The following is a 24,232-nucleotide window of genomic DNA, read 5'->3' as shown; positions in this document are numbered from 1 at the left end:
AACCTGGTCAGAGCCCCACAAGTCACCCCATCTTAGATTCCCCTAGGTGTCTAGTTTTCATAAATGTGCTGGTCTGCTAGGTTTCCCTAGGTGTCGGCTGAGCTAGAGGCCAAAATCCACAGGTAGGCACGGTTTTCTGTGAAAAAATGTAATGTGTCCACGTTGTGTTTTGAGCCATTTCCTTTCGCAGGCGCTAGGCCTACCCACACAAGTGAGGTATCATTTTTATCGGGAGACTTGTGGGAATGCTGGGTGGAAGGAAATTTGTGGCTCCTCTCAGGTTCCAGAACTTTCTGTCACTGAAATGTGAGGAAAATGTGTTTTTTTAGCCAAATTTTGAGGTTTGCAAAGGATCCTGGGTAACAGAACCTGATCAGAGCCCCACAAGTCACCCCATCTTAGATTCCCCTAGGGCTCTAGTTTTCAAAAATGCACAGGTTTGGTAGGTTTCCCTAGGTGCCGGCTGAGCTAGGGGCCAAAATCTACAGGTAGGCACTTTGCAAAAAACACCCCTGTTTTCTGTAAAAAAAATGGGGTGTGTCCACGTTGTGTTTTGGGCCATTTCCTTTTGTGGGCGCTATGCCTACCCACACAAGTGAGGTACCATTTTTATCATGAGACTTGGGGGAACGCTGGGTGGAAGGAAATTTGTGGCTCCTCTCAGATTCCAGAACTTTCTGTCACCGAAATGTGAGGAAAATGTGTTTTTTTAGCCAAATTTTGAGGTTTGCAAAGGATACTGGGTAACAGAACTTGGTCAGAGCCCCGCAAGTCACCCCATCTTGGATTACCCTGGGTCTCTAGTTTTAAAAAATGCACAGGTTTGGTAGGTTTCCCTTGGTGCCGGCTGAGCTAGAGGCCAAAATCCACAGCTAGGCACTTTGCAAAAAACCCCTCTGTTTTCTGTAAACAAATGGGATGTGTCCACGTTGTGTTTTGGGCCATTTCCTTTTGTGGGCGCTAGGCCTACCCACACAAGTGAGGTACCATTTTTATCTGGAGACTTGGGGGAACATAGAATAGCAAAACAAGTGTTATTGCCCCTTGTCTTTCTCTACATTTTTTCCTTCCAAATATAAGAGAGTGTGTAAAAAAGACATCTATTTGAGAAATGCCCTGTAATTCACATACTAGTATGGGCACCCCGGAATTCAGAGATGTGCAAATAACCACTGCTCCTCAACACCTTATCTTGTGCCCATTTTGGAAATATAAAGGTTTTCTTGATAGCTATTTTTTACTCTTCATATTTCAGCAAATGAATTGCTGTATACCTGGTATAGAATGAAGACCCACTGCAGGGTGCAGGTCATTTATTGGCTCTGGGTACCTAGAGTTCTTGATGAACCTACAAGCCCTATATATCCTGCAACCAGAAGAGTCCTGGAGACGTAACGGTATATTGCTTTAAAAAATCTGACATTGCAGGAAAAAGTTACAGAGCAAAACGTAGAGAAAAATTGCAGATATTTTCACCTCAATTTCAATTTCAGTTGTTATTTTCTGTAGGAAACCCCTGTAGGATCTACACAAATTACCCCTTGCTGAATTCAGAATTTTGTCTACTTTTCATAAATGTTTCAGTTTCTGGGATCCAGCATTGGTTTCATGCCCACTTCTGTCACTGACTGGAAGGAGGCTGAAAGCACAAAAAAACTTAAAAATGGGGTATGTCCCAGTAAAATGTCAAAATTGTGTTGAAAAATTGGGTTTTTTGATTCAAGTCTGCCTGTTCCTGAAAGCTGGGAAGCTGGTGATTTTAGCACTGCAACCCCTTTGTTGATGGCATTTTCAGGGAAAAAACCACAAGCCTTCTTCTGCAGCCCCTTTTTCCCATTTCTTTTTTTAAAAAAACTAAATTTTCACTGTATTTTGGCTAATTTCTTGGCCTCCTGCTGGGGAACCCACAAAGTCTGGGTACCTCTAGAATTCCTAGGATGTTGGAAACAAAGGACGCAAATTTGGCGTGGGTAGCTTATGTGGACAAAAAGTTATGAGGGCCTAAGCGCAAACTGCTCCAAATAGCCAAAAAAAGGCTTGGCACCTGAGGGGGAAAAGGCCTGGCAGTGAAGGGGTTAAAAAAACAACCTTAATTTAATGAACAAAGCAAGACCAAAATGACAAAAACCTAATCTGTAGAAGTCAAGTTATACATTTTTAAAGAACATCTGCAAATATAGTGCTTAGAAACCTAAAGTAGCAACCGGGGCTATCTGGTCACGCTGGACAGGGGAAAATCCAAATGTTCAGGCTGGCCACGATGGAGTTCGGGCCTGCTACAGGGACCAACCTTGACTCATTGAAAAAGTACCTTGTGGAGAGGGGGGTTGTATCGACATTCACAAACCAATGTAAGGAGCAGAGCGGATGAGTTGGTTCCGATTTGCGCAGTCAGGGATGCGTTGTTGTCTAGCTGCACAGTCATCGATGTGATGCCTTCGAGCAGCGGTGTGCTGTCAAACCCTTTGCGATGAAGGCGATGTGTTGTGGAGTCCAGAAACTGTACCACAGTTGAGTGAAGTCTTTGATGTCCCTGAGCCGTCAGAACAGGCGGCAAGCCAGCAAACCCTTGGAGTCACTTTGGTTTTGGGATGGAAAGATGCAGATCCAGTCCTTCTCACTCCCAGGTAAGAGGGCAGCAGACAGCAGGTCAGCGCAGCAAAGCAGCAGTCCAGCAGCTCAGCAGAGTGGCAGTTCTTGTAGCAGCCCCGTAGTCCTTCTTTCTGGCAGAGTATCCACAGATCCAGAAGTGTACTGAGTTTGTGGTGTTTGAGGTCCAATACTTATACCCACTTGTACTGTTTAAGTGGGGGGGACTTCAAGCTTCTTTGAAGTGCACAGAGGTTCTTCCTTCCTCCAGACAGGGGGATGTGCAGTTCTTTCTGAGTGGCAGTGTTAGACTTTTCATCCTTGGCGTGGTCTCCCTTTTGCCTCTGTTCCCCAGGTTGTTGATGTGTGCTGGACTCTGATTTTACTGTTTTTGTTACTCTGGACACTTTACCACTGCTAACCAGTGCTAAAGTGCAAGTGCTCATTTACAAAATGTGTATGTAATTGGCTTATCCATGATTGGCATATTTGATTTATTAGTAAGTCCCTAGTAGAGTGCACTAGAGGTGCCCAGGGCCTGTAAATCAAATGCTGCTAGTGGGCCTGCAGCACTGATTGTGCCACCCACATAAGTAGCTCTGTGCTCATGTCTCAGACCTGCCACTGCAGTGTCTGCGTGTGCAGTTTTAACTGTAAATTCGACTTGGCAAGTGTGCCCACTTGCCAGGTCTAAACCGTCCCTTTTCTTACATGTATGGCACCCCTAAGGTAGGCCGTTAGGTAGCTCAAGGGCATGGTGCAGTGTATGGTTAAGGTGGGACATATAGTAATGTGCTTTATATGTCCTGCTAGTGAAATATTGCTAAATTCGTTTTTCACTGTTGCAAGGCCTGTCCCCCCCATAGGTTAACATGGGGGCTAACTTTAAATTGGATTAAAGTGTAGATTCCCTTTGGGAGTGGATGGACATGTGGAGTTTGGGGTCTCTGAGCTCACAAATTAAAAATACATCTTTTAGTAGAGTAGTTTTTAAGATTGTGTGTTTGAAAATGCCACTTTTAGAAAGTGAGCATTTTCTTGCTTATACCTTTTCTGTGACTCTCCCTGTTTGTGGATTCCCTGTCTGGGTCAGTTTGACAGTTGGTCTGGTTGCACCTCACACTAGACAATGACACAAAGGGAGCTGCGGTGTAGTCTGCATTTCCAGATGAGCCATCCGTGCTAGGAGGGAGGGGAGGAGTGGTCACTTACACCTGAAAGGGCTGTGCCTGTCCTCACACAATGCAGTCTCCGTCCCCCTGGTGAGTGTCTGGGGCCTGGCCTGGTCAAGGCAGGATTTCACATTCACAAGAGACTTTACTTTGAAGTAGGCCTACTTCAAAGGAGAAATTGGGTATAAGAAGGGCACCCAAAACCACAGACTTTAGATCACTTCTGTATATCAAGAGGAGAGCTGAAGAGCTGAGGAGAAGTGCTGCCCTGCCTGTGACTGTGCTCCGTGGAGCTATCCTGCAGTTGCTGCTTCTGCCAGAGTAAGAGGGCAAAGACTTGATTTTGTGTGCTTTTCGTCTTGTGAAGAAATCTCCAAGGGCTTGATTTAGAGCTTGCCTCCTGTTGTTTGAAGTCTCAGGGACAGCAAAGACTCCTCTCTGCCAGCACCTGGAGTCTCTGGAGAGACTCCTGCTCTGACAAGTGGTGCCCTATCCAGTCCCTGGGCCCTTGAAAGGAAAGCTGATGGAAAGACAAGGAAATTGACTTCGTACAACTTCGGAGCGACGCAGCTGCTGAATCCGGTGACGCCGCCTGCAACCGACTCCATGATCTTCGCTGGAATGCAACGGCCTTCGCAGGCCCAATGCTGCTGCAGCCCCGCTGAAGTCTGCAACTCCGTGGAAGTCGCCGCACCATGTCGTGACCGACGACACTCAAAGTGCGCGGATTCAACGTTTCGCACAGACGCCACGATCCCTGACTTTGCGCATCGACTTGTTTTCACTGTTCACCAAAGGTAGTGTACTTGGGGGTCTATGCGACTCCCTGTCCGGCGTCGCTGGCGTCGGCTTGTTGGGAACGACTCTGTCACGACGCCGTGTTAACACCTCATCAAAGCATTTTGGGGGTCATTCTCACCCTGGCGGCCGGTGACCGCCAGGGTCACCGACCACGGGAGCACCGCCAACAGGCTGGCGGTGCTCCCGAGGGCATTCTAACCGCGGCGGTTCAGCCGCGGTCAGAAAGGGTAAACCGGCGGTCTCCCGCCGGTTTACCGCTGCCCCATTGAATCCTCCATGGCGGCGGAGCGCGCTCCGCCGCCATGGGGATTCAGACACCCCCTACCGCCATCCTGTTCATGGCGGGAAACCCGCCATGAACAGGATGGCGGTAGGGGGTCCCGCGGGGCCCCTGGGGGCCCCTGCAGTGCCCATGCCAATGGCATGGGCACTGCAGGGGCCCCCGTAAGAGGGCCCCGCAAAGTATTTCAGTGTCTGCTTTGCAGACACTGAAATACGCGACGGGTGCAACTGCACCCGTCGCACCCCTGCAACTACGCCGGCTCAATTCTGAGCCGGCGTCCTCGTTGCAGGGGCATTTCTGCTGGGCCGGCGGGCGCTCTTTCGGAGAGCGCCCGCCGGCCCAGCGGAAATGTTTAAATGGCCACCGCGGTCTTTTGACCGCGGTGCGGTCATTTCACGGCGGTACTTTGGCGGACGGCCTCCGCCGTCCGCCAAGGTTAAAATCACCCCCTTTGTGTTTCTAAGCGTTATTTTTTTGTTTAATCTTTAAAAATTCATAACTTGACTTGTGTATGTCGGATTTTTGTCTTTTTGGTCTTGTTATGTTTAGATAAATACTTCCTATTTTTCTAAACTGGTGTTGTTTCATTTTGTAGTGTTTTCATTAAGACACTGTGGGCCTGATTACAACTTTGGAGGAGGTGTTAATCCGTCCCAAAAGTGACGGTAAAGTGACGGATATACCACCAGCCGTATTACGAGTTCCATAGGATATAATGGACTCGTAATACGGCTGGTGGTATATCCGTCACTTTACTGTCACTTTTGGGACGGATTAACACCTCCTCCAAAGTTGTAATCAGGCCCTGTGTGTGTTGGTACAAATACTTTACACCTAGCACTCTGAAGTTAAGCCTACTGCTCTGCCAAGCTACCAAGGGGGTAAGCAGGGGTTAGCTGAGGGTGATTCTCTTTTACCCTGACTAGAGTGAGGGTGCTTGCTTGAAGAGGGGGTAACCTGACTGTCACCCAAATACCCCATTTCTAACATTGGTGATCAGCGGTTGGGATTTGGACTTGTATTTGTAATTGACATACAGTGATTAAGTGTACACTACTATTTTGAGTGCAGACCACTATGTGACCACATACTACTTGTTTGGCGATCTTTAATTTTTTTCTTTGGGGCTGTTTTTGTTCTACTTCAATTTTTCCACTGATTCCTTGATTGACTTTCTTTAGAACTTCATTTGAGAACTTGTTTTCCTGCCTTTGGAACTTTGCACTTGTTTTTGAATCTTCATCATGTCCCAAGCTGGAGTCGCCTCAGTTGGAGTCGACTTTGACCTTGAGAAATTGGAGAGTTATACCAAGGCTCAGTTGAAGCAGTTCTGTAAAAGTTTTGACTGTCCCATTAAGAGCTCATCCAGGAAGGAGGAGCTGCAAAAGGCGCTGAGGGCCTGGGTGACAGCCAAGAGCACTGAAGGGCACACAGAGGATGAGGGAGATGAGGAGGAGGAGGAAGAGTGTTCAGTACACAATGGTATTGTGGGTGGGCCTGTTATGTCCAGGGAGAAGGTCTCCAGGGCAGGTAGCAGTGTCTCACCTAAGGGTCTGACACCTGAAAAGTTACAGGACAGACAGGCAGAAAGGGAGTACCAATTGGAGCTGAGAAGGCTAGCCCCTGAGGAGAGGAAGATAGCGATGGCTCATGAGCTTAGCTTGAGAGAGATGGATCATAGAAGCCAGTCCAGTAGAGATGGTGGCAGCAACCCTACAGTGCAGCCTGAGAGGAGGGTGCACATTCCTAAAAACCTTGTGAAAGATTACAAGAGGGAGGATGACCTATCCTTTTGGTTCAAGGGGTATGAGTCTGCTCTCCACATGAATCTGGTTCCTGAAGCTCATTGGGGGGGGGGGGGGGGGCGGGGATGCTCAGAGTCTCACCTACACTAGCATGAAGGATGCCTTGCTTACAAGGTGTGGTCTTACCCCTGAGCAGTACAAGGATAAGTTTAGGTCCTACAAGAAGAAGGAATTCCAAACATGGTTGGAATGTGTTGATTCTTATTGCAGGTCACTGGATGGTTGGGTGAAGGGCAGTAAGGTAACTACGTATGAGGGGCTTTACAATCTGATTGCTTGGGAGCACTTGTACAGTTTATGTTTTCCAGAGCTGCGCCAGCACATGATTGACAGCAAGCTGACTGACCCCAGGAAGCTTGCACAGGAAGCGAACCGCTGGGAGAGCACCAGGGTCCAGAAGAGGTATGGGGGAGACCACGCCAAGGCTGGGCAGGGTCCCTCTCAGAAGAAAGGGGGGATAAGGGTAAACAGGGGGAGTTCTCTAAAGGGCCCCAAACTGATTCCCAGGTAAGGATTCCCAGCCCCCCAGTGAAAAGAAGCCATGGTTCTCCAAAGGGAAGCCAGTGCAAGTGGTCCCCCACATAAGTGCTATGCATGTGACCAGGTGGGTCATGTGAGGGGGGACCCCAAATGCCCCAAAAGTACACCGTCACCCACTGGTGTGCCGTCCCAGGGTTTGGCCAGTGTAGCGCTTGGGGAGGAGTTGGTTTCAGGTGGGTGTGAACCAGCTGAGATGACCCTTGTCTCACTAGGGGCCAGTGAGATGGTCCAGAGAACCCTAGTGCCTGAAAACACTAAGAGGTACCAGCAGTGGGTGACCATTAATGGAAAGAGGGTGGAGGCTCTGAGAGACACAGGAGCCAGTGTGACTACAGTGAGGAGTCAGCTGGTGTCTGAAGAGCAGATAGATCCCCGGGTACTTCACCAAGTAGTTGCAGTGGACAACTCAGAGCGCCTGTGCAGAGTGGCGCAGGTTCCCTTTAAATGGTGGGGGGTCTCAGGTTCCTTGAAGGAAGCTGTGAGTCCAACCATGCCTGTTGATTGTTTGCTAGGCAATGACCTGGAGGACTCCCCTTGGAAGGAGGTGGAACACAGGTCTCACTTGGAGATGTTGGGTCTGCCTGGGTGGGTATGCATAGCCACCCGGTCAATGGCAGCCCGTCAGGGTAATCAAGAGCCCCTGGAGCCTGAAACAGTGGCCCAGGGGCCCGCCAAGAAGAGGAAGGGCAGGGGGCACGGGAAACCGGCCCCAGAAGTTCCCACGGTCCGGGAGGAGGCGGAGCCTGAGGGTGACGCCCCGGAGCCTACAAGGGAACAGGTGGCTGAACTAGGGGAGGTCCCTGAGCTGTTGCAGTGGCAGCAGGAAGGGGGACCCACCAGGGAAGCATTCTTTGCAGCACAGAAGACATGCCCTACTTTGGAGGGTTTGCGGCAGCAGGCTGCAGACCAGCTGGCTGGCAAGGAGCCAGGATCATACCTGATATATTGGGAGGATGACCTCCTGTATAGCGAGCCTAAGGTTCCTGAGCCTGGGTCAGCCCGTATGCTGGTGGTACCCCAGTGCTTCAGGACCTTCCTACTGGAGTTGTCTCATGATGTGCCTATAGCTGGACATTTGGGGCAGGACAAGACCTTTGAAAGGCTTGTCACCCACTTTTACTGGCCCCTAATGCGCAGGCACTCAGATGCACATTGCAGGTCTTGTCAGACTTGTCAGGCAAGTGGCAAGAGTGGGAGGAAATGTAATGCTCCCCTCCAGCCTTTGCCTGTTGTCAGTACTCCCTTTGAGAGGGTAGGCATTGACATTGTGGGGCCTCTGGATGCCAAGACAGCCCTGGGCAACTGGTTTATCCTGGTCTTGGTGGACCATGCCACCCGGTACCCAGAAGCCATTCCATTGAGATCAATTACTTCCCCTGTGGTGGGTCGTGCTTTGATGTTTTTTTTTTTACCCACATGGGGTTCCCCAAGGAAGTGGTATCTGATAGGGGTGCCAACTTCATATCCACGTATATTAAGTCTCTGTGGAAGGAGTGTGGGGTAACCTACAAGTTCACCACCCCTTACCACCTCCAAAGTAATGGTCTGGTTGAGAGATTCAACCGCACCTTGAAGGTATGATCATGGGCCTGTCAGAGTCCTTGAGGCGGAAGTGGGACATCCTCTTGCCATGACTTTTGTTCACCTACAGGGAGGTGCCTCAAAAGGGACTTGGGATTAGTCCCTTTGAGCTGATTTATGGCCACCCTGTGAGAGGACCTTTGAGTCTGGTTAAAGAAGCTTTGGAGATAGCTCCTAGTAAACCCCCCCCCAGGATGTATTCAGTTACATGCTGGCTCTGAGAAACCAGACTGCCCGCTTCAGGAGTCTCGCTCAGGAGTACCTGGAAGCAAGCCAGGAGGACATGAAACGCTGGTATGACCAGAATGCCACTCTGGTTGAGTTTCAACCTGGACAAAAAGTGTGGGTGATGGCACCAGTGGAGCCTAGGGCGCTCCAGGATAAGTGGACTGGGCCACTTGAGGAGGTGGAGCACAAGAGTGAAGTCTCCTACCTGGTGGACTTGCGGTCTCCAAGCAACCCTTTGAGTGTGCTGCATGTCAACCGCCTCAACCCTCTCTTTGAGCGGACTGAACTGTCCATGCTCCTTGCGACAGATGATGGGGTAGAAGAGGACAGTGAGCCTCTTCCTGACCTCCTGTCTGCAGGAGAAAAAGATGGGTCAGTGGAGGGAGTGATCCTCTCCCCCTCCCTAACTGAGGAGCAGCAAGGTGACTGTCGCCACGTGTTGGGACAGTTTTCCTCACTGTTTTCCCTGATCCCAGGAGTCACACACTTGTGCACACATGATGTGGACACTGGGGACAGTACACCCATTAAACAGAAGGTTTACAGGGTGACTGACAGGGTCAGGGCATGCATTAAGGATGAGGTATCCAAAATGCTTACCCTAGGGGTTATTGAGCACTCCAGCAGTCCTTGGGCCAGCCCAGTGGTATTGGTCCCAAAGACTGCTGCACCTGGTGCCACTCCAGAACTCCGGTTCTGTGTGGACTACTAAGGACTCAATGCGGTCAGCAAGACTAACGCGCACCCCATCCCCCGAGCTGATGAGCTCATTGACCGGTTAGGCACTGCCAAGTACCTCAGTACGTTTGATGTAACATTTGGGTACTGGCAGATTGCTTTAACTGAGGCGGCCAAGGAGAGGTCAACATTCTCTACACCAGATGACCACTTCCAATTTAAAGTGATGCCATTTGGGATGAAGAATGCCCCTGCCACCTTTCAGAGGTTGGTCAACCAGGTGTTGGCAGGACTGGATGAGTTCAGTGCCGCCTACCTGGATGACATTGCTGTGTTTAGTTCCACATGGGAGGAACACCTGCAACACCTCTGTAGAGTGTTAGAAGCCCTGCAGAAGGCAGGCCTCACTATTAAGGTGAGCATGTGCCAAATAGGGCGGGGTTCTGTGGTGTACTTAGGACACCAGATGGGGAGTGGCCAGGTGGCACCCCTACAGCCTAAGATTGACACGATTCTGGCTTGGGAGCCTCCCAAGACCCAGACTGAAGTGAGAGCCTTTTTAGGTCTCACAGGATACTACAGGAGGTTTGTTAAGGGATATGGTACCATTGTTACCCCCTTAACTGAGTTGACTTCTAAGAAGCAACCCAGGAAAGTGATGTGGACAGAGGCTTGCCAGAACGCTTTTGATGCCCTGAGGGCTGCCATGTGCACAGCACCTGTGCTGAAAGCACCTGACTACTCCAAGGAGTTTGCTGTGCAAACAGACGCCTCAGAGCATGGTATTGGAGCAGTACTCTCACAGCTTAATGAAGAGGGCCTAGATCAACCCGTAGCCTTCATTAGCTGGAGGTTACTACCCAGGGAACGTAGGTGGAGTGCCATAGAACGTGAAGCGTTTGCTGTGGTCTGGGCACTGAAGAAGCTAAGACCCTACTTGTTTGGGACTCACTTCCGAGTTCAGACTGACCACAGGCCCCTCAGATGGTTAATGCAGATGAGGGGGTGAGAATCCAAAACTGTTGAGGTGGTCCATTTCCCTACAGGGGAGGGACTTTACGGTGGAACACTGTCCTGGTACAGAACACGCCAATGCTGATGGTATGTCCAGGTTCTTCTGCCTTAGTGATGAGAACTCCCATGAGGTTCGATAGTTGCTCCCCACTTTCAGCTGGGGGGGACACGTGTTAGACTTTTCATCCTTGGCGTGGTCTCCCTTAACTTTTTGCCTCTGTTCCCCAGGTTGATGATGTGTGCTGGACTCTGATTTTACTGTTTTACCACTGCTAACCAGTGCTAAAGTGCATGTGCTCATTTACAAAATGTGTATGTAATTAGCTTATCCGTGATTGGCATATTTGATTTATTACTAAGTCCCTAGTACAGTGCACTAGAGGTGCCCAGAGCCTGTAAATCAAATGCTGCTAGTGGGCCTGCAGCACTGATTGTGCCACCCACATAAGTAGCACTGTAATCATGTATCAGACCTGCCACTGCAGTGTCTGTGTGTGCAGTTTTAACTGTAAATTCGACTTGGCAAGTGCACCCACTTGCCAGGCCTAAACCTTCCCTTTTCTTACATGTACGGCACCCCTAAAGTAGGTCCTAGGTAGCCCCAAGGGCAGGGTGCAATGTATGGTTAAGGTGGGACATATAGTAATATTTATTTTATATTTTATATGTCCTGACAGTGAAATATTGCTAAATTCGTTTTTCACTGTTGCAAGGCCTGTCCCTCTCATAGGTTAACATGGGGGCTACCTTTAAATCTGATTAAAGTGTAGATTCCTTTTGGGAGCGAAGGGACATGTGGAGTTTGCGGTCTCTAAGCTCACAATTTAAAAATACATCTTTTAGTAAAGTTGATTTTAAGATTGTGTGTTTGAAAATGCCACTTTTAGAAAATGAGCATTTTCTTGCTTATACCATTTCTGTGACTCTGCCTGTTTGTGGATTCCCTGTCTGGGTCAGTTTGACAGTTGGGCTGCTTGCACCTCACACTGGACAGTGACACAAAGGGAGCTGGGGTGTAGTCTGCATTTCCTGATGAGTCATCTGTGCTAGGAGGGAGGGGAGTAGTGCCTCTTGTTGTTTGAAGTCACAGGGACAGCAAAGACTTCTCTCTTCCAGCACCTGGAGTCTCTGGAGAGACTCCTGCTCTGACATGTGGTGCCCTATCCAGTCCCTGGGCCCTTGAAAGGAAAGCTGGTGGAAATCCAAGGAAATCGACTTTGGACGACTTTGGACCGCCGCCGCTGTTGAATCCGGTGACACCGCCTGCAACCGACTCCGTGATCTTCGCTGGAACGCGTCGACCTTCGCAGGCCCGATGCCGCTGCAGCCCCGATGCAGTCCGCGACTCCGTGGAAGACGCCGCACCACATCGTGACCGATGCCGCTCAAAGTGCGCGGATTCAATGTTTCGCACAGACCCCCGATCCTCGACTTTGCTCATCGACTTGTTTTCACTCTTCACCAAAGGTACTGTACTTGAGGGTCTACGCGACTTCGTGTCCAGCGCCGCTGGTGTCGGCTTGTTGGGAACGACTCCATCACGACGCCTTGTTAACACCTCATCGAAGCATTTTGTGTTTCTAAGCGCTATTTTTTTAGTTTAATCTTAAAAAATTCATAACTTGACTTGTGTATGTCGGATATTTGTTGTTTTAGTCTTGTTTTGTTTAGATAAATATTTCCTATTTTTCTAAACTGGTGTTGTGTAATTTTGTAGTGTTTTCATTAAGTTACTGTGTGTGTTGGTACAAATACTTTACACCTAGCACTCTGAAGTTAGGCCTACTGCTCTGCCAAGCTACCAAGGGGTTAAGCAGGGGTTAGCTGAGGGTGATTCTCTTTTACCCTGACTAGAGTGAGGGTCCTTGCTTGAACAGGGGGTAACCTGACTGTCAACCAAAGACCCCATTTCTAACAGGCAGGGTGTTAGAAATGGGGTCTCTAGTTGGCAGAGTTATACACCTTTGACCAAGTAGGGACCACAATCCTAGTCAGGTTAAATCACACACAATCCAAATTATCCCGTGTCCACCCTCTGGTAGCTTGGCACTGAGTAGTCAGCCTTAACTTAGAAGGCATTGTAAAGTACTTGTGCAATAAACCATGCAATAACACAGTAAAAACACCACAAAAATACACCACACAGGTTTAGAAAAATATATTTTATTTATCTAGTTAAATTAAGGTCAAAATGATAAAGATTCAATAAGCACAAGTTGAAATATCACTTTTGCAAGATGAAAAAGAGTCTTAAATACCAACAATTGTCTCTTGTTTGCACAACGTACCTGGTTTGCATCAAAATTATCATGCACAGAGACCGCGGAGGAGGAGATGCGTGAAAAAATAAGGTGTGCATCAGATTTTCCGTTGCACAGACAATGTGTTGTTTCTTTCCATGTTGCAAGGGGCTTTGCGTTGATTTACGGGGTGCAGTCTTGTTCCTCACTGTGATGCAGGATCTTTTGACATCCAACAACAATGCATGGAAATCCTGGGCATGAGGGATGAAGTTACAGACGTTGTGTCGCAGGTGCTGCATTGATCTTCACTATTTTTATTAGGCCGATCTGCCCCCCAAGGGGGCAGAAACCACTAGACACTAGGGATTTCTTTTTGACAGTTTCTCTAAAGGGGAGCAACCCCTTAGGCAAGGGTCACTCCTCTGGGGGGCAAATTTTTTTTGGTCTTTTCTGCCCCCTTGGGCACAGATCGGCCTATATATATTTTTGTGATGGAACCTTCTGTAATTTGCAGGAATCCACAAAATTCTTACCACCCAGCATTGTCGTATCTGTACCAATAAAAATTCTGGCCCACTTATCAGCCTAAAATAGTTTTTTTTCAAACTGCTCTTTTGGACCCCCTTTGGTTCCCCCTCATTTTAGACATGTTTTTGGCTCTTCCCTGTCACAGGCACTTGGCCCACCTACACAAGTGAGGTATCATTTTTATCAGGAGACTGAAGGGAGCATTGGGTGGTAGGAAATTTGTGCCAGTGCGGTAATCCCACACAGAAATGTGGGGGAAATGTGATTTTTTGTTTTAGCTAAATTTGCGGTTTGCTGAGAATTCTCATAGGTGGAGTGCCATAGAACGTGAAGCGTTTGCTGTGGTCTGGGCACTGAAGAAGCTAAGACCCTACTTCTTTGGGACTCACTTCCAAGTTCAGACCGACCACAGGCCCCTCAGATGGTTAATGCAGATGAGGGGGTGAGAATCCAAAACTGTTGAGGTGGTCCATTTCCCTACAGGGGATGGACTTTACGGTGGAACACTGTCCTGGTACAGAACACGCCAATGCTGATGGTCTGTCCAGGTTCTTCTGCCTTAGTGATGAGAACTCCCATGAGGTTGGATAGTTGCTCCCCACTTTCAGCTGGGGGGGACACGTGTTAGACTTTTCATCCTTGGCGTGGTCTCCCTTAACTTTTTGCCTCTGTTCCCCAGGTTGATGATGTGTGCTGGACTCTGATTTTACTGTTTTACCACTGCTAACCAGTGCTAAAGTGCATGTGCTCATTTACAAAATGTGTATGTAATTGGTTTATCCGTGATTGGCATATTTGATTTATTACTAAGTCCCTAGTACAGTGCACTAGAGGTGCCCAGGGCCTGTAAATCAAATGCTGCTAGTGGGCCTGCAGCACTGATTGTGCCACCCACATAAGTAGCACTGTAATCATGTATCAGACCTGCCACTGCAGTGTCTGTGTGTGCAGTTTTAACTGTAAATTCGACTTGGCAAGTGCACCCACTTGCCAGGCCTAAACCTTCCCTTTTCTTACATGTACGGCACCCCTAAAGTAGGTCCTAGGTAGCCCCAAGGGCAGGGTGCAATGTATGGTGGGACATATAGTAATATTTATTTTATATTTTATATGTCCTGACAGTGAAATATTGCTAAATTCATTTTTCACTGTTGCAAGGCCTGTCCCTCTCATAGGTTAACATGGGGGCTACCTTTAAATCTGATTAAAGTGTAGATTCCTTTTGGGAGCGAAGGGACATGTGGAGTTTGCGGTCTCTAAGCTCACAATTTAAAAATACATCTTTTGGTAAAGTTGATTTTAAGATTGTGTGTTTGAAAATGCCACTTTTAGAAAGTGAACATTTTCTTGCTTATACCATTTCTGTGACTCTGCCTGTTTGTGGATTCCCTGTCTGGGTCAGTTTGACAGTTGGGCTGGTTGCACCTCACACTGGACAGTGACACAAAGGGAGCTGGGGTGTAGTCTGCATTTCCTGATGAGTCATCTGTGCTAGGAGGGAGGGGAGTAGTGCCTCTTGTTGTTTGAAGTCACAGGGACAGCAAAGACTTCTCTCTTCCAGCACCTGGAGTCTCTGGAGAGACTCCTGCTCTGACATGTGGTGCCCTATCCAGTCCCTGGGCCCTTGAAAGGAAAGCTGGTGGAAATCCAAGGAAATCGACTTCGGACGACTTTGGACCGCCGCCGCTGTTGAATCCGGTGACACCGCCTGCAACCGACTCCGTGATCTTCGCTGGAACGCGACGACCTTCGCAGGCTCGATGCCGCAGCAGCTCCGATGCAGTCCGCGACTCCGTGGAAGACGCCGCACCACATCGTGACCGATGCCACTCAAAGTGCGTGGATTCAATGTTTCGCACAGACGCCGCGATCCTCGACTTTGCTCATCGATTTGTTTTTACTCTTCACCAAAGGTACTGTACTTGGGGATCTACGCGACTTCGTGTCCAGCGCCGCTGGTGTCGGCTTGTTGGGAACGACTCCATCACGACGCCGTGTTAACACCTCATCGAAGCATTTTGTGTTTCTAAGCGCTATTTTTTTAGTTTAATCTTTAAAAATTCATAACTTGAATTGTGTATGTCGGATTTTTGTTGTTTTGGTCTTGTTTTGTTTAGATAAATATTTCCTATTTTTCTAAACTGGTGTTGTGTAATTTTGTATTGTTTTCATTAAGTTACTGTGTGTGTTGGTACAAATACATTACACCTAGCACTCTGAAGTTAAGTAAGAAAACACTGGGGGATCCAGGCAAGTCACACCTCCCTGAACTCCTTTGGGTGTCTAGTTCTCAGAAATGTCTTGGTTTGGTAGGTTTCCCTATATGGCTGCTGAGCCCAGGACCAAAAACGCAGGTGCCCCCCCTCCAAAAAAAACAGGTAAGTTTTGTATTTTATAATTTTGATGTGTCCACTTAGTGTTTTGGGGCATTTCCATTTGTGGCTCCTCTCAGATTCCAGAACTTTCTGTCACCGAAATGTGTGGAATAAGTTTTCTTTGCCATATTTTGAGGTTTACAAAGGATTCTGGGAAACAGAACCTGGTGAGAGTCCCACATATCACCCCATCTCTGATTCCCCTAGGTGTCCAGTTTAAAAAAATGCACAGGTTTGGTAGGTTTTCCTTAGTGCCGGCTGAGCTAGAGGCCAAAATCCATTGCTAGGCACTTTGCGAAAAACAGGTCTGTTTTCTTTGGGAAAATGCGATGTGTTTACGTTGTGTTGTGGGACATTTCCTATTGCGGGCGCTAGGCCTACCCAAACCAGTGAGGCACCATTTTTATTGGGAGACTTGGGGAAATGGTGGGTGGAAGCAAATTTGTGGCTCCTCTCAGATTCCAGAACTTTCTGTCTCCGAAATTTGACGAAAAAGTGTTTTTGTTGCCAAATTTTGAGGTTTGCAAAGGATTCTGGGTAACAGAACCTGGTGAGAGCCCCACAATTCACACCAGCTTGGATTCCCCTGGTTGTCCAGTTTTAAAAAATGCACAGGTTTGGTAGGTTTCCCTAGGTGCCGGCTGAGCTTGAGATCAAAACCCACAGCAAGGCACTTTCCCAAAAAAACATCAGTTTTCAATGTAAAAATGTGATGTGTCCATGTTGTGTTTCCTGTCGCGGGCATTAGTCCTACCCACGCAAGTGAGGTACCATTTTTATTGGGAGACGTGGTGGAACACAGAATAGAAGAACAAGTGTTACTGCATCTTGGCGTCTATTTGAGAAATGCCCTGTAACTCACATGCTAGGATGCGCACCCGGAATTCAGAGATGTGCAAATAACCACTGCTTCTCAGCTCCTTATCTTGTGCCCATTTCGTAAATACAAAGGTTTCCTTGATACCTATTTTTCACTCTTTATATTTCACCAAATGTATTGCTGTATACTAGGTCTCCAATCAAAACCCATTGCAAGGTGCAGCTCCTTTATTGGCTCTGGGTACCTAGGGTTCTTGATGAACCTACAAGCCCAATATATCCCCGCAACCAGAAGAGTCCAGCAGACCTAACGGCAAATTACTTTTGAAAATCTGACATCGAAGGAAAAAGTTAGAGTAAAACGTGGAGAAAAATTGCTTTTTTTCACCTCAATTGCAATATAGTTTTTATTGCAGCTGTTATTTTCTGTAGGAAAACCTTGTAGGATCTACACAAATTACCCCTTGCCGAATTCAGAATTTTGTCTACTTTTCGGAAATATTTAGCTTTCCGGGATTCAGCATTGGTTTCATACTCATTTCTGTCACTAACTGGAAGGAGGATGAAAGCAAAAAAAATAGTAAAAATAGGGTATGTCCCAGTAAAATGCCAAAATTGTGTTGAAAAATGTAGTTTTCTGATTCAAGTCTGACTGTTCCTGAAACCTGGGAATATGGTGATTTTAGCAATGCAAACGCTGTGTTGATGCCATTTTCATGGAAAAACACTAGCCTTCTTCTGCAGCCCTTTTTCCCATTTTTTTTTTTTTTTTATGAAGTTTTTGCTGTATTTTGGCTAATTTCTTGGTCTCCTCTAGGGGAACTCACAAACTCTGGGTACCTCTATAATCCCTAGGATGTTGGAAAAAAGGATGCAAATTTGGCATGGGTAGCTTATGTGGACAAAAGGGATGAGGGCCTAAGCGCAAACTGCCCCAAATAGCCAAAAAAAGGCCTGGCACCTGAGGGGGAAAGGCCTGGCAGCGAAGGGGTTAATGTGTTTATTTATTTCCACATGTATATTCTTCTTGAAGAGCTGTAATGTTACTATTTTGCCATCTTGTGATGGCTGTAGGTAGACTGCACATGTAGGTGCCCAACTCATCTCATAATTTTTATTGTTTATTTTACTCCTATCAATCCGTTTGAAGTGAAAGCCAGTGCACACTATGTACCGTTGAGTAGAATTTACTTGTCCTTACATCATACTACATTATAGGATTATTACTGGTATTTAATGTAATAAAAGCCTTTTGTATTGAGGATACTTCACAGTAAATTGATGTCCAAATGAAGTATGTAAAGAATGAAGATGGGGTGGTCTACTTTATATTATCATAGCTGATGCACCTGTGCAGAAGATATAAAGCATACGAGGATTGCTTAACAGAGACCTCTATATAACTTCTCAAGTCAATCTTGTAAATAAATATGCACTCTTCTGCTAATTGCATAGAATCTTCCAGCTGCTGAAGCTTCTTCCAAAATCACTATGATTCTCATGATTGTCTCCTCACCGCTGGCAACGCCATCTGTGCCAGATTTTAAAAAAGTGTCTGACTAAACTTCAACCAAAATGAACCTCATATTGAACCTTAAACAGCACAAGTATATCTCCTCTAACCTTAAGCCACCACATGAGAATCCATAAACGAAAGGTCCTGGTTCAAAGCACTGTGCCTTATACACAGAGTGCTTCTACTCTGTGCACCAGGATGCATCTCTAGTATCTACCAGCTGTAGCATCCTGCCAGGAGCCTAAGATCATCCATTGTCCTGAAGGTTTACCTACTGCACTGAGACTTTGGTTATAACTTCATTTCAGTCCTGCACCTTTTGAGCCATCCCTTGCACTGCAATTTGATCAGATATTTAAGACCAGGCGGCTCTACTAATCATCTTAAGGCCAGTGCACATCTTGAGCTATAGCAGGCGCTTGTAGAATTGCTGTCATACTAGATTTCATCAGCTTCCAGTCTCATCCTCAGGTAGTACCACTCAAATGACTGCAGCCTCTTCGCCATCCCACCCAAAGCACTCTGAGATGTGAGCAACTATGTGACACACTTTACACATCCATGACGTAAATAAATAAATTAATAAATAATGTTCCATACTAGGCAAGGAGGGTGAGAGAAAATGGAGGTGTAAACAATCTGAAATTTGCTTCTTGAGTAATTACCATACCAGAATACACATAAGGAGTGTCCATCCTCTAAGTGCCCTTACTGCCTGCACGAGGATCCTCCCCAAAGGCAGTATAAAGGTCCTATGATTCCCAGAGTTTCCTTCAACGTTCTCTTCAACACACTGTCAAACCTATTTTATGTGCGATGTACCTATTCTTAAGGCCACCCACCTTCCGAGAAGTGAATACGGAAAAGCTGCCTTTCCTAAGCACTGGGCAGATAAACCTAAATCTGGCTCCCCCACCATACTAATCACTCCTGAAACCCATTTATTATTCTTCCAACCAACAGTCTTTGTGCTATAGTCCACCTTCATCACTGACTCCTCAGTTTGGCATTGTACGCTCACTAACGTTGTGAGCGCTCTCCCCTCCACACCACCAGACATAGATTGAAATGGGAACTACATATATTCAGTACATCTTTGCATAGGCCTTTATTTTTGTAAGGGGAGAACATGCTTTATCCCGACTGTCTCCACCACCTGTTCCACCCATGGTCACATCTTTTTCACGAAACTTGGGCCAAAATTCAAGTGCAAAGGCTACCATCACCATAGTCCACAATAGTCCAATGAGAATAAACTTCTTACCTACAGTGTGGATAATACAACAAAATGGCTATTACCTCCGAACATTCAGGAGACCGCCTTATTGAAATGATCAGAGAACCATTCAAGTAGCTCTAGTCTCTTGAAATTCCAGAATCTTTGCATGCCACCCTTTCCTACCACTGACAGCCTTATTGAAATTTTCTGCATATCTGAAAAGAATATTCTGCGAGATTCATAAAGTACTCGTGTGCCTAAGATCAACTTATGAACACAGACCAAATAATTCACGAGTGCAAATTTACATTTGAAATTCACAAAATTGAAATTTACTTTGAAAAACAGTTTACTCACACGTAATGTCATATGTAATGTCATACCATTTTGGAGTAATCCCACGTAGGAATAAGCCAGATTCTAAATTGGGAAATGGGCACTCCAGGGTGGTAATGCCTTGAACAAAGGTGAATGCCCACAAACCTTGAATTTGTGGCTAATCACAAACTTCTGTAAGGCACCTTCCCAAACTTAACACGATTTACTGTTGTCAAAGGCAGGAACGCATTTGTGTCATCGGTGGGGTTGTGGAGGAAACACCCCAAACATTTGTGTGAGAGTAAGGAAAAGGTTTTCTTCCTATGGGGAGTTGCACATGCGTATGTCACACTGTATGCACTTTTGCACGCATAAGTGCGTACACTGTGAAAACTCCTGGAATAGTGAACCTGTTGCAGCTTTCCAGGAGAACCCCTTCAGCTTTCTGAGACTCCTAAACATGGTCAAGTGCACCCCAAACCTAGGTGTACACTTGATTGTCGATTTAAATTTTTTAAAATCAGACCCACTAAGACCAGGAGTGAATAGATCCCCTATGCCTATAAATATTTGTAAATATAAGGAACATGTCCTTGCAAGCGGTCAGTGTCATAACTGTGCTTGAACTGGACAAAGGTTTTGACGAGATTAATGTGACCGACCATGTGGTAAGGCCAATCTAATGGGGTTTTCCACTGAAAGACGATTTGAGATATTTCTAAGAAGCCAGTCGCCATTGAGCTGATGCACTTGCCTGCGCGGAGGTGAACAAATATATCTTTTACCAGAGGCTGTTAGTGACTTGCACTTTGAGGCAGTCAGGATGTTACCTAGTGACTAATAAAGCAGAGTGCAATAATCAGTATTTTCCTTGGCAATGACTCGGTGCCTCTCTCTGAGTTTTCCAGTCTATTGACCCATCCCGTGATTCTCATTAGAAGCAATTTGTTCTCCAGTTACCATGGAGCCTGGTAATATTCTTTAATCTAAACACATACTTTGGTGTGCCTTGTGAAACAGGTCTTTTGCAGTCATATCTATGTCTATGGGTTTAGTTTTAGCTAGATGTCACTGTCCTTCTTGTGTTGGTGGGGTCCAGGGCATCTTCTGAGGCTAAATAGGGAAGCTGCAGGTAAACATCATACAGTCGTGAGTTAAACCTGGCTCATAAACCTCGTTGAGCTGGGCATGACTACTCAGGCCCCTTGATTAACTGGATCTCTGTCAGTCCCCCCTTTAGATGGAGATGCCCCTTTTGTGAGCCCTGTAACAACTCTGCCATTGGTGCGGCCAGACTGAGAAAGCTATTCTTCGTGTGTGATTCAAGCATGGGCTTTACGGTAGCTAGAACGCCTGCCTGAGCGCCAGCACAGACGTCTTGTTACCAAGGCATCCTGAAGTTTCCCTGCAAACCTGACTTCGTGCAGATTGTGATAGCCAGTAGCAATTCTTGACATCGGCCAACAAGTGACTAACATTTCCTTATATCTTAAACCGGCATGCCGTGCCCTGCCACAGCCCCATTTCCTTTCTGCAGACAGGCTGGATACCTCAAGGTAAAAGAGATCACAGCTATGCTCTCTCATAAGCTGTCGGTGAGCAGCTCCCTTGAAAGTGACCTTTACCTCTTAATGACCTTCAGAGGAGGGAATACCAATAGGATTTGCGACATCCATGTGCGTTGCTGTGTTTAATACTTCTGAATGTAAGGAAATATTTAACAGCGTAGATATTCTATTTCTATTAAATGTTCATAAGGCTCTACTTACTCATGTCCTAATTGTGCGTCTATGCTACACAGATCGCACACCTGAAATCTTCAATTTGATCCTAAAATGCTAAATCAACATTCATGCTTTTCATAAACGAGCACTCCTTGCAGGTGCACGAGCCAATTTGGACCCTGCAGATCGGTGAACTTTTCACATTGCACCTATTTGTGCACTACCATGCACAATCCTATCAACATTAATTAATAGCGGTGAACAGACTAAACATGCTTCAAGTGTTTTTGTTAACAAGTAAAACATTTCATGTCAACTGCCTTTGATATAAGTACAGTAAGTCAAAAGAAATGACGACTATTCACGAGTCATCAACTGCTGGTAGAAGTTATTAAAAGACGTGTTGATCCTCCTTGCATGATGCCAGTTAGTTTTGCATCTTTCTCGACTGTCGTAAAAGACAGAAACACATATTTTCAAACAATGCAAACAGTTGTTTCATATTGTTGAAGATAAAAAATATCAGACGTTATTTGCAGTAGGAGGTACTGTTCTATTTGTCACTTTCACTCGGTTTCTTTTGTTTAGCAAACCCATTCATGCCACACATTGTATTGTTTTGCTTCATCTGTCGCCTAATAATTTACACAATTAAGCTATTTGGTAGCGCAGCCAAAAGGATGCAATGATTGCTCCATTGAGTGTTTTGAATGTCGAATTCAGTCGTTTGTGGAGAGGAGAACTCCTCACACAGTTTTTGAAGGGTTCATGTGAACAGAAGTGGTTTGCTTTCTGCATGATTTCCTTCAGTGGCTCTGCTTTTTCGTGTTTGTTTTGCTGTGTTTAGACAGTGGGCGGGCGAGGCATTAATATTCTTTGCTTTCCGTTCCTGTAGGTTCTATACAGGCTAAAAGAAAAAATTCAGTTTTCGCTTAGACAGTACAAGGAGAAAAATCAGGAGATCCACTTGTCACCCATCCCTGTGCACACCGCGCACTTTGAGGGGAAGCGTGCGTGCAGTATGGTCCAACCAGAGCGTATTCCTAAGTCTGTGAATGTCAACGTGGATCCTCTGTGCCAAGACTCTCACGAGATCAGACCTCCTCTGCCTGCCTGCCCCTCCCCTTTCAAGATGAAGCCTGTGGGCCTTCAAGAAAGGTAAGACCTTTGATCTTCCGGATCTGTGCCAGGGGCTCTGGTTCAGAACTTCCATACTGCTTTTTCATAGGTATATTTTAAGCTATGACAAAAAATATGAATATGATGAACGAAATGTGGTCTAACCCTACCATCTATAATGTTTCTTCTAGACAGTGCGCATGCTACTTGTCCACTTATAGCAAAGACACGCAGTGTTTATAAACAAAGGGGCAGTTCTACGACTCAAGCCTAATACAGAAGGTTCCACTGTCCACTGCTGACAGAGACACAATTTATGCTTCATGTCGTGAAGTGTACTCCAAAAGTTAAATGTGAGGGGAAACGTATCTATCTATATTCAGTAATCTCTATGTCCAAACTAGATTACAAATACTTTCTTCTATAGGGCCCTACAATAAATTCACTTCTAAAAGTGCCTAACCACTTTATTTGGTGAATCCAAATTCTTTGCAAATCGTTTAGTAACACGTCATTCTGTTTGAGATTGTCATCATTTTTGCCACGTGATTCTCGATCTAGCCCGCTCTCTCCTGTTCTGGCCTCCTCTCTCCTGCTTCTCCCTCCCACGCTTCTGAAATCTTTGTTGTTTTTTTAAATTATCAATTTCTCTGGCTGGTGTTATGTGAAAATCATAACAGTAGACTATCGAAACAGCCTTTTAGATCACATACGATCCATGACACGTTTAATACATATTTGTCTTTTGTGCCTTGTCTCAGCCATGCAGATTGCTCAGAACGCTGGTTTCTAACCACTTTATTTTGCCTACATTTATCAGGGTCTGCAGCTGTTTATTCATCGTAGGGGGGAGAGTGATAGTCTGCAACAAGTAGAGGATCTGGGGTGAGGACCTCATTTTGACACCGCAAAGCACCCCAACTATGATGTCTACTGTGCCATTTCTGGAAGTCTCTTCTCAGAGCAGTGAGCCTGTTAGTGCAGTCCAAGGTTACTGTTAGCAAATTTGTTCGCAGTAGAGTGACTCCCAAGTAAGTCAAGAATCACTAGACCACAGGATGGAAATCAGCTTGCTCAGAGCCTGCTCCTGCTGAGGCTTGGGATATAGCAATAGCTCCTCTGAGTTTCTAAGGTTAATCTTAAAATTAGAAACAGATTGGAAACTTTGAAGATCTTACATAACATGTGGCACGGAGATCAAGAGATTATTTGGTGATAGTATAGTGTTGTTAGCAAACATTGTAAGTTTAAACCTCTCATTCCCAATAGGGCTCCCGCTGTCTCTTTTTTCTGCCCAATTTCATTGGCAAATGGTTCAAGTGTGAGGCCAAATATTGGTGTAAGGTCGGGCACCCCTGTCTAGTGTCTCATTCTATGTTGATTGCAGTGGGCGTGGTGCCATTGACTCGAATCCTAGCCGTGGGGCGGGGGAGGGGCGATAACTCACCATAATCCAGTTCAGAAGAATGTGGCACGCCCAATGAACTGCAGGACTCCTTCCATTAAAGGCCAATGGGCTTTAGCCAATGCCTATTTGGCATCACGAGAGTAGGCAGTTGTTGCATTTCCATTTGGCATTCCAGCTTAAGTGCTTGTCTGTGCAGTCTAGTCACAGCTGAGGGTCATTTGGGTAATTTTGAATATGGTGGAGCATTCTCTAAATATAGCCTGAAATATCAT

At 46.3% G+C, this 24,232-nt stretch overlaps 1 protein-coding gene across 2 annotated transcripts in view; it reads left to right on the top strand.

Annotated features, from left to right (window-relative positions):
• Window positions 1-24,232, top strand: part of PTPRR (protein tyrosine phosphatase receptor type R) — a 697,768-nt gene that overhangs the window by 419,596 nt on the left and 253,940 nt on the right. For both annotated transcript variants that reach the window (XM_069228339.1, XM_069228340.1), the window contains one exon: window positions 22,329-22,591. In XM_069228339.1, the coding sequence (XP_069084440.1) occupies window positions 22,329-22,591 (263 nt within the window). The remainder of the gene's footprint in view (window positions 1-22,328; window positions 22,592-24,232) is intronic.

Source organism: Pleurodeles waltl, chromosome 4_1 (genome assembly GCF_031143425.1).
Source record: "Pleurodeles waltl isolate 20211129_DDA chromosome 4_1, aPleWal1.hap1.20221129, whole genome shotgun sequence".
NCBI classification, from domain to species: Eukaryota; Metazoa; Chordata; class Amphibia; order Caudata; family Salamandridae; genus Pleurodeles; species Pleurodeles waltl.
This window is presented reverse-complemented; position numbering and strand designations above follow the sequence as displayed.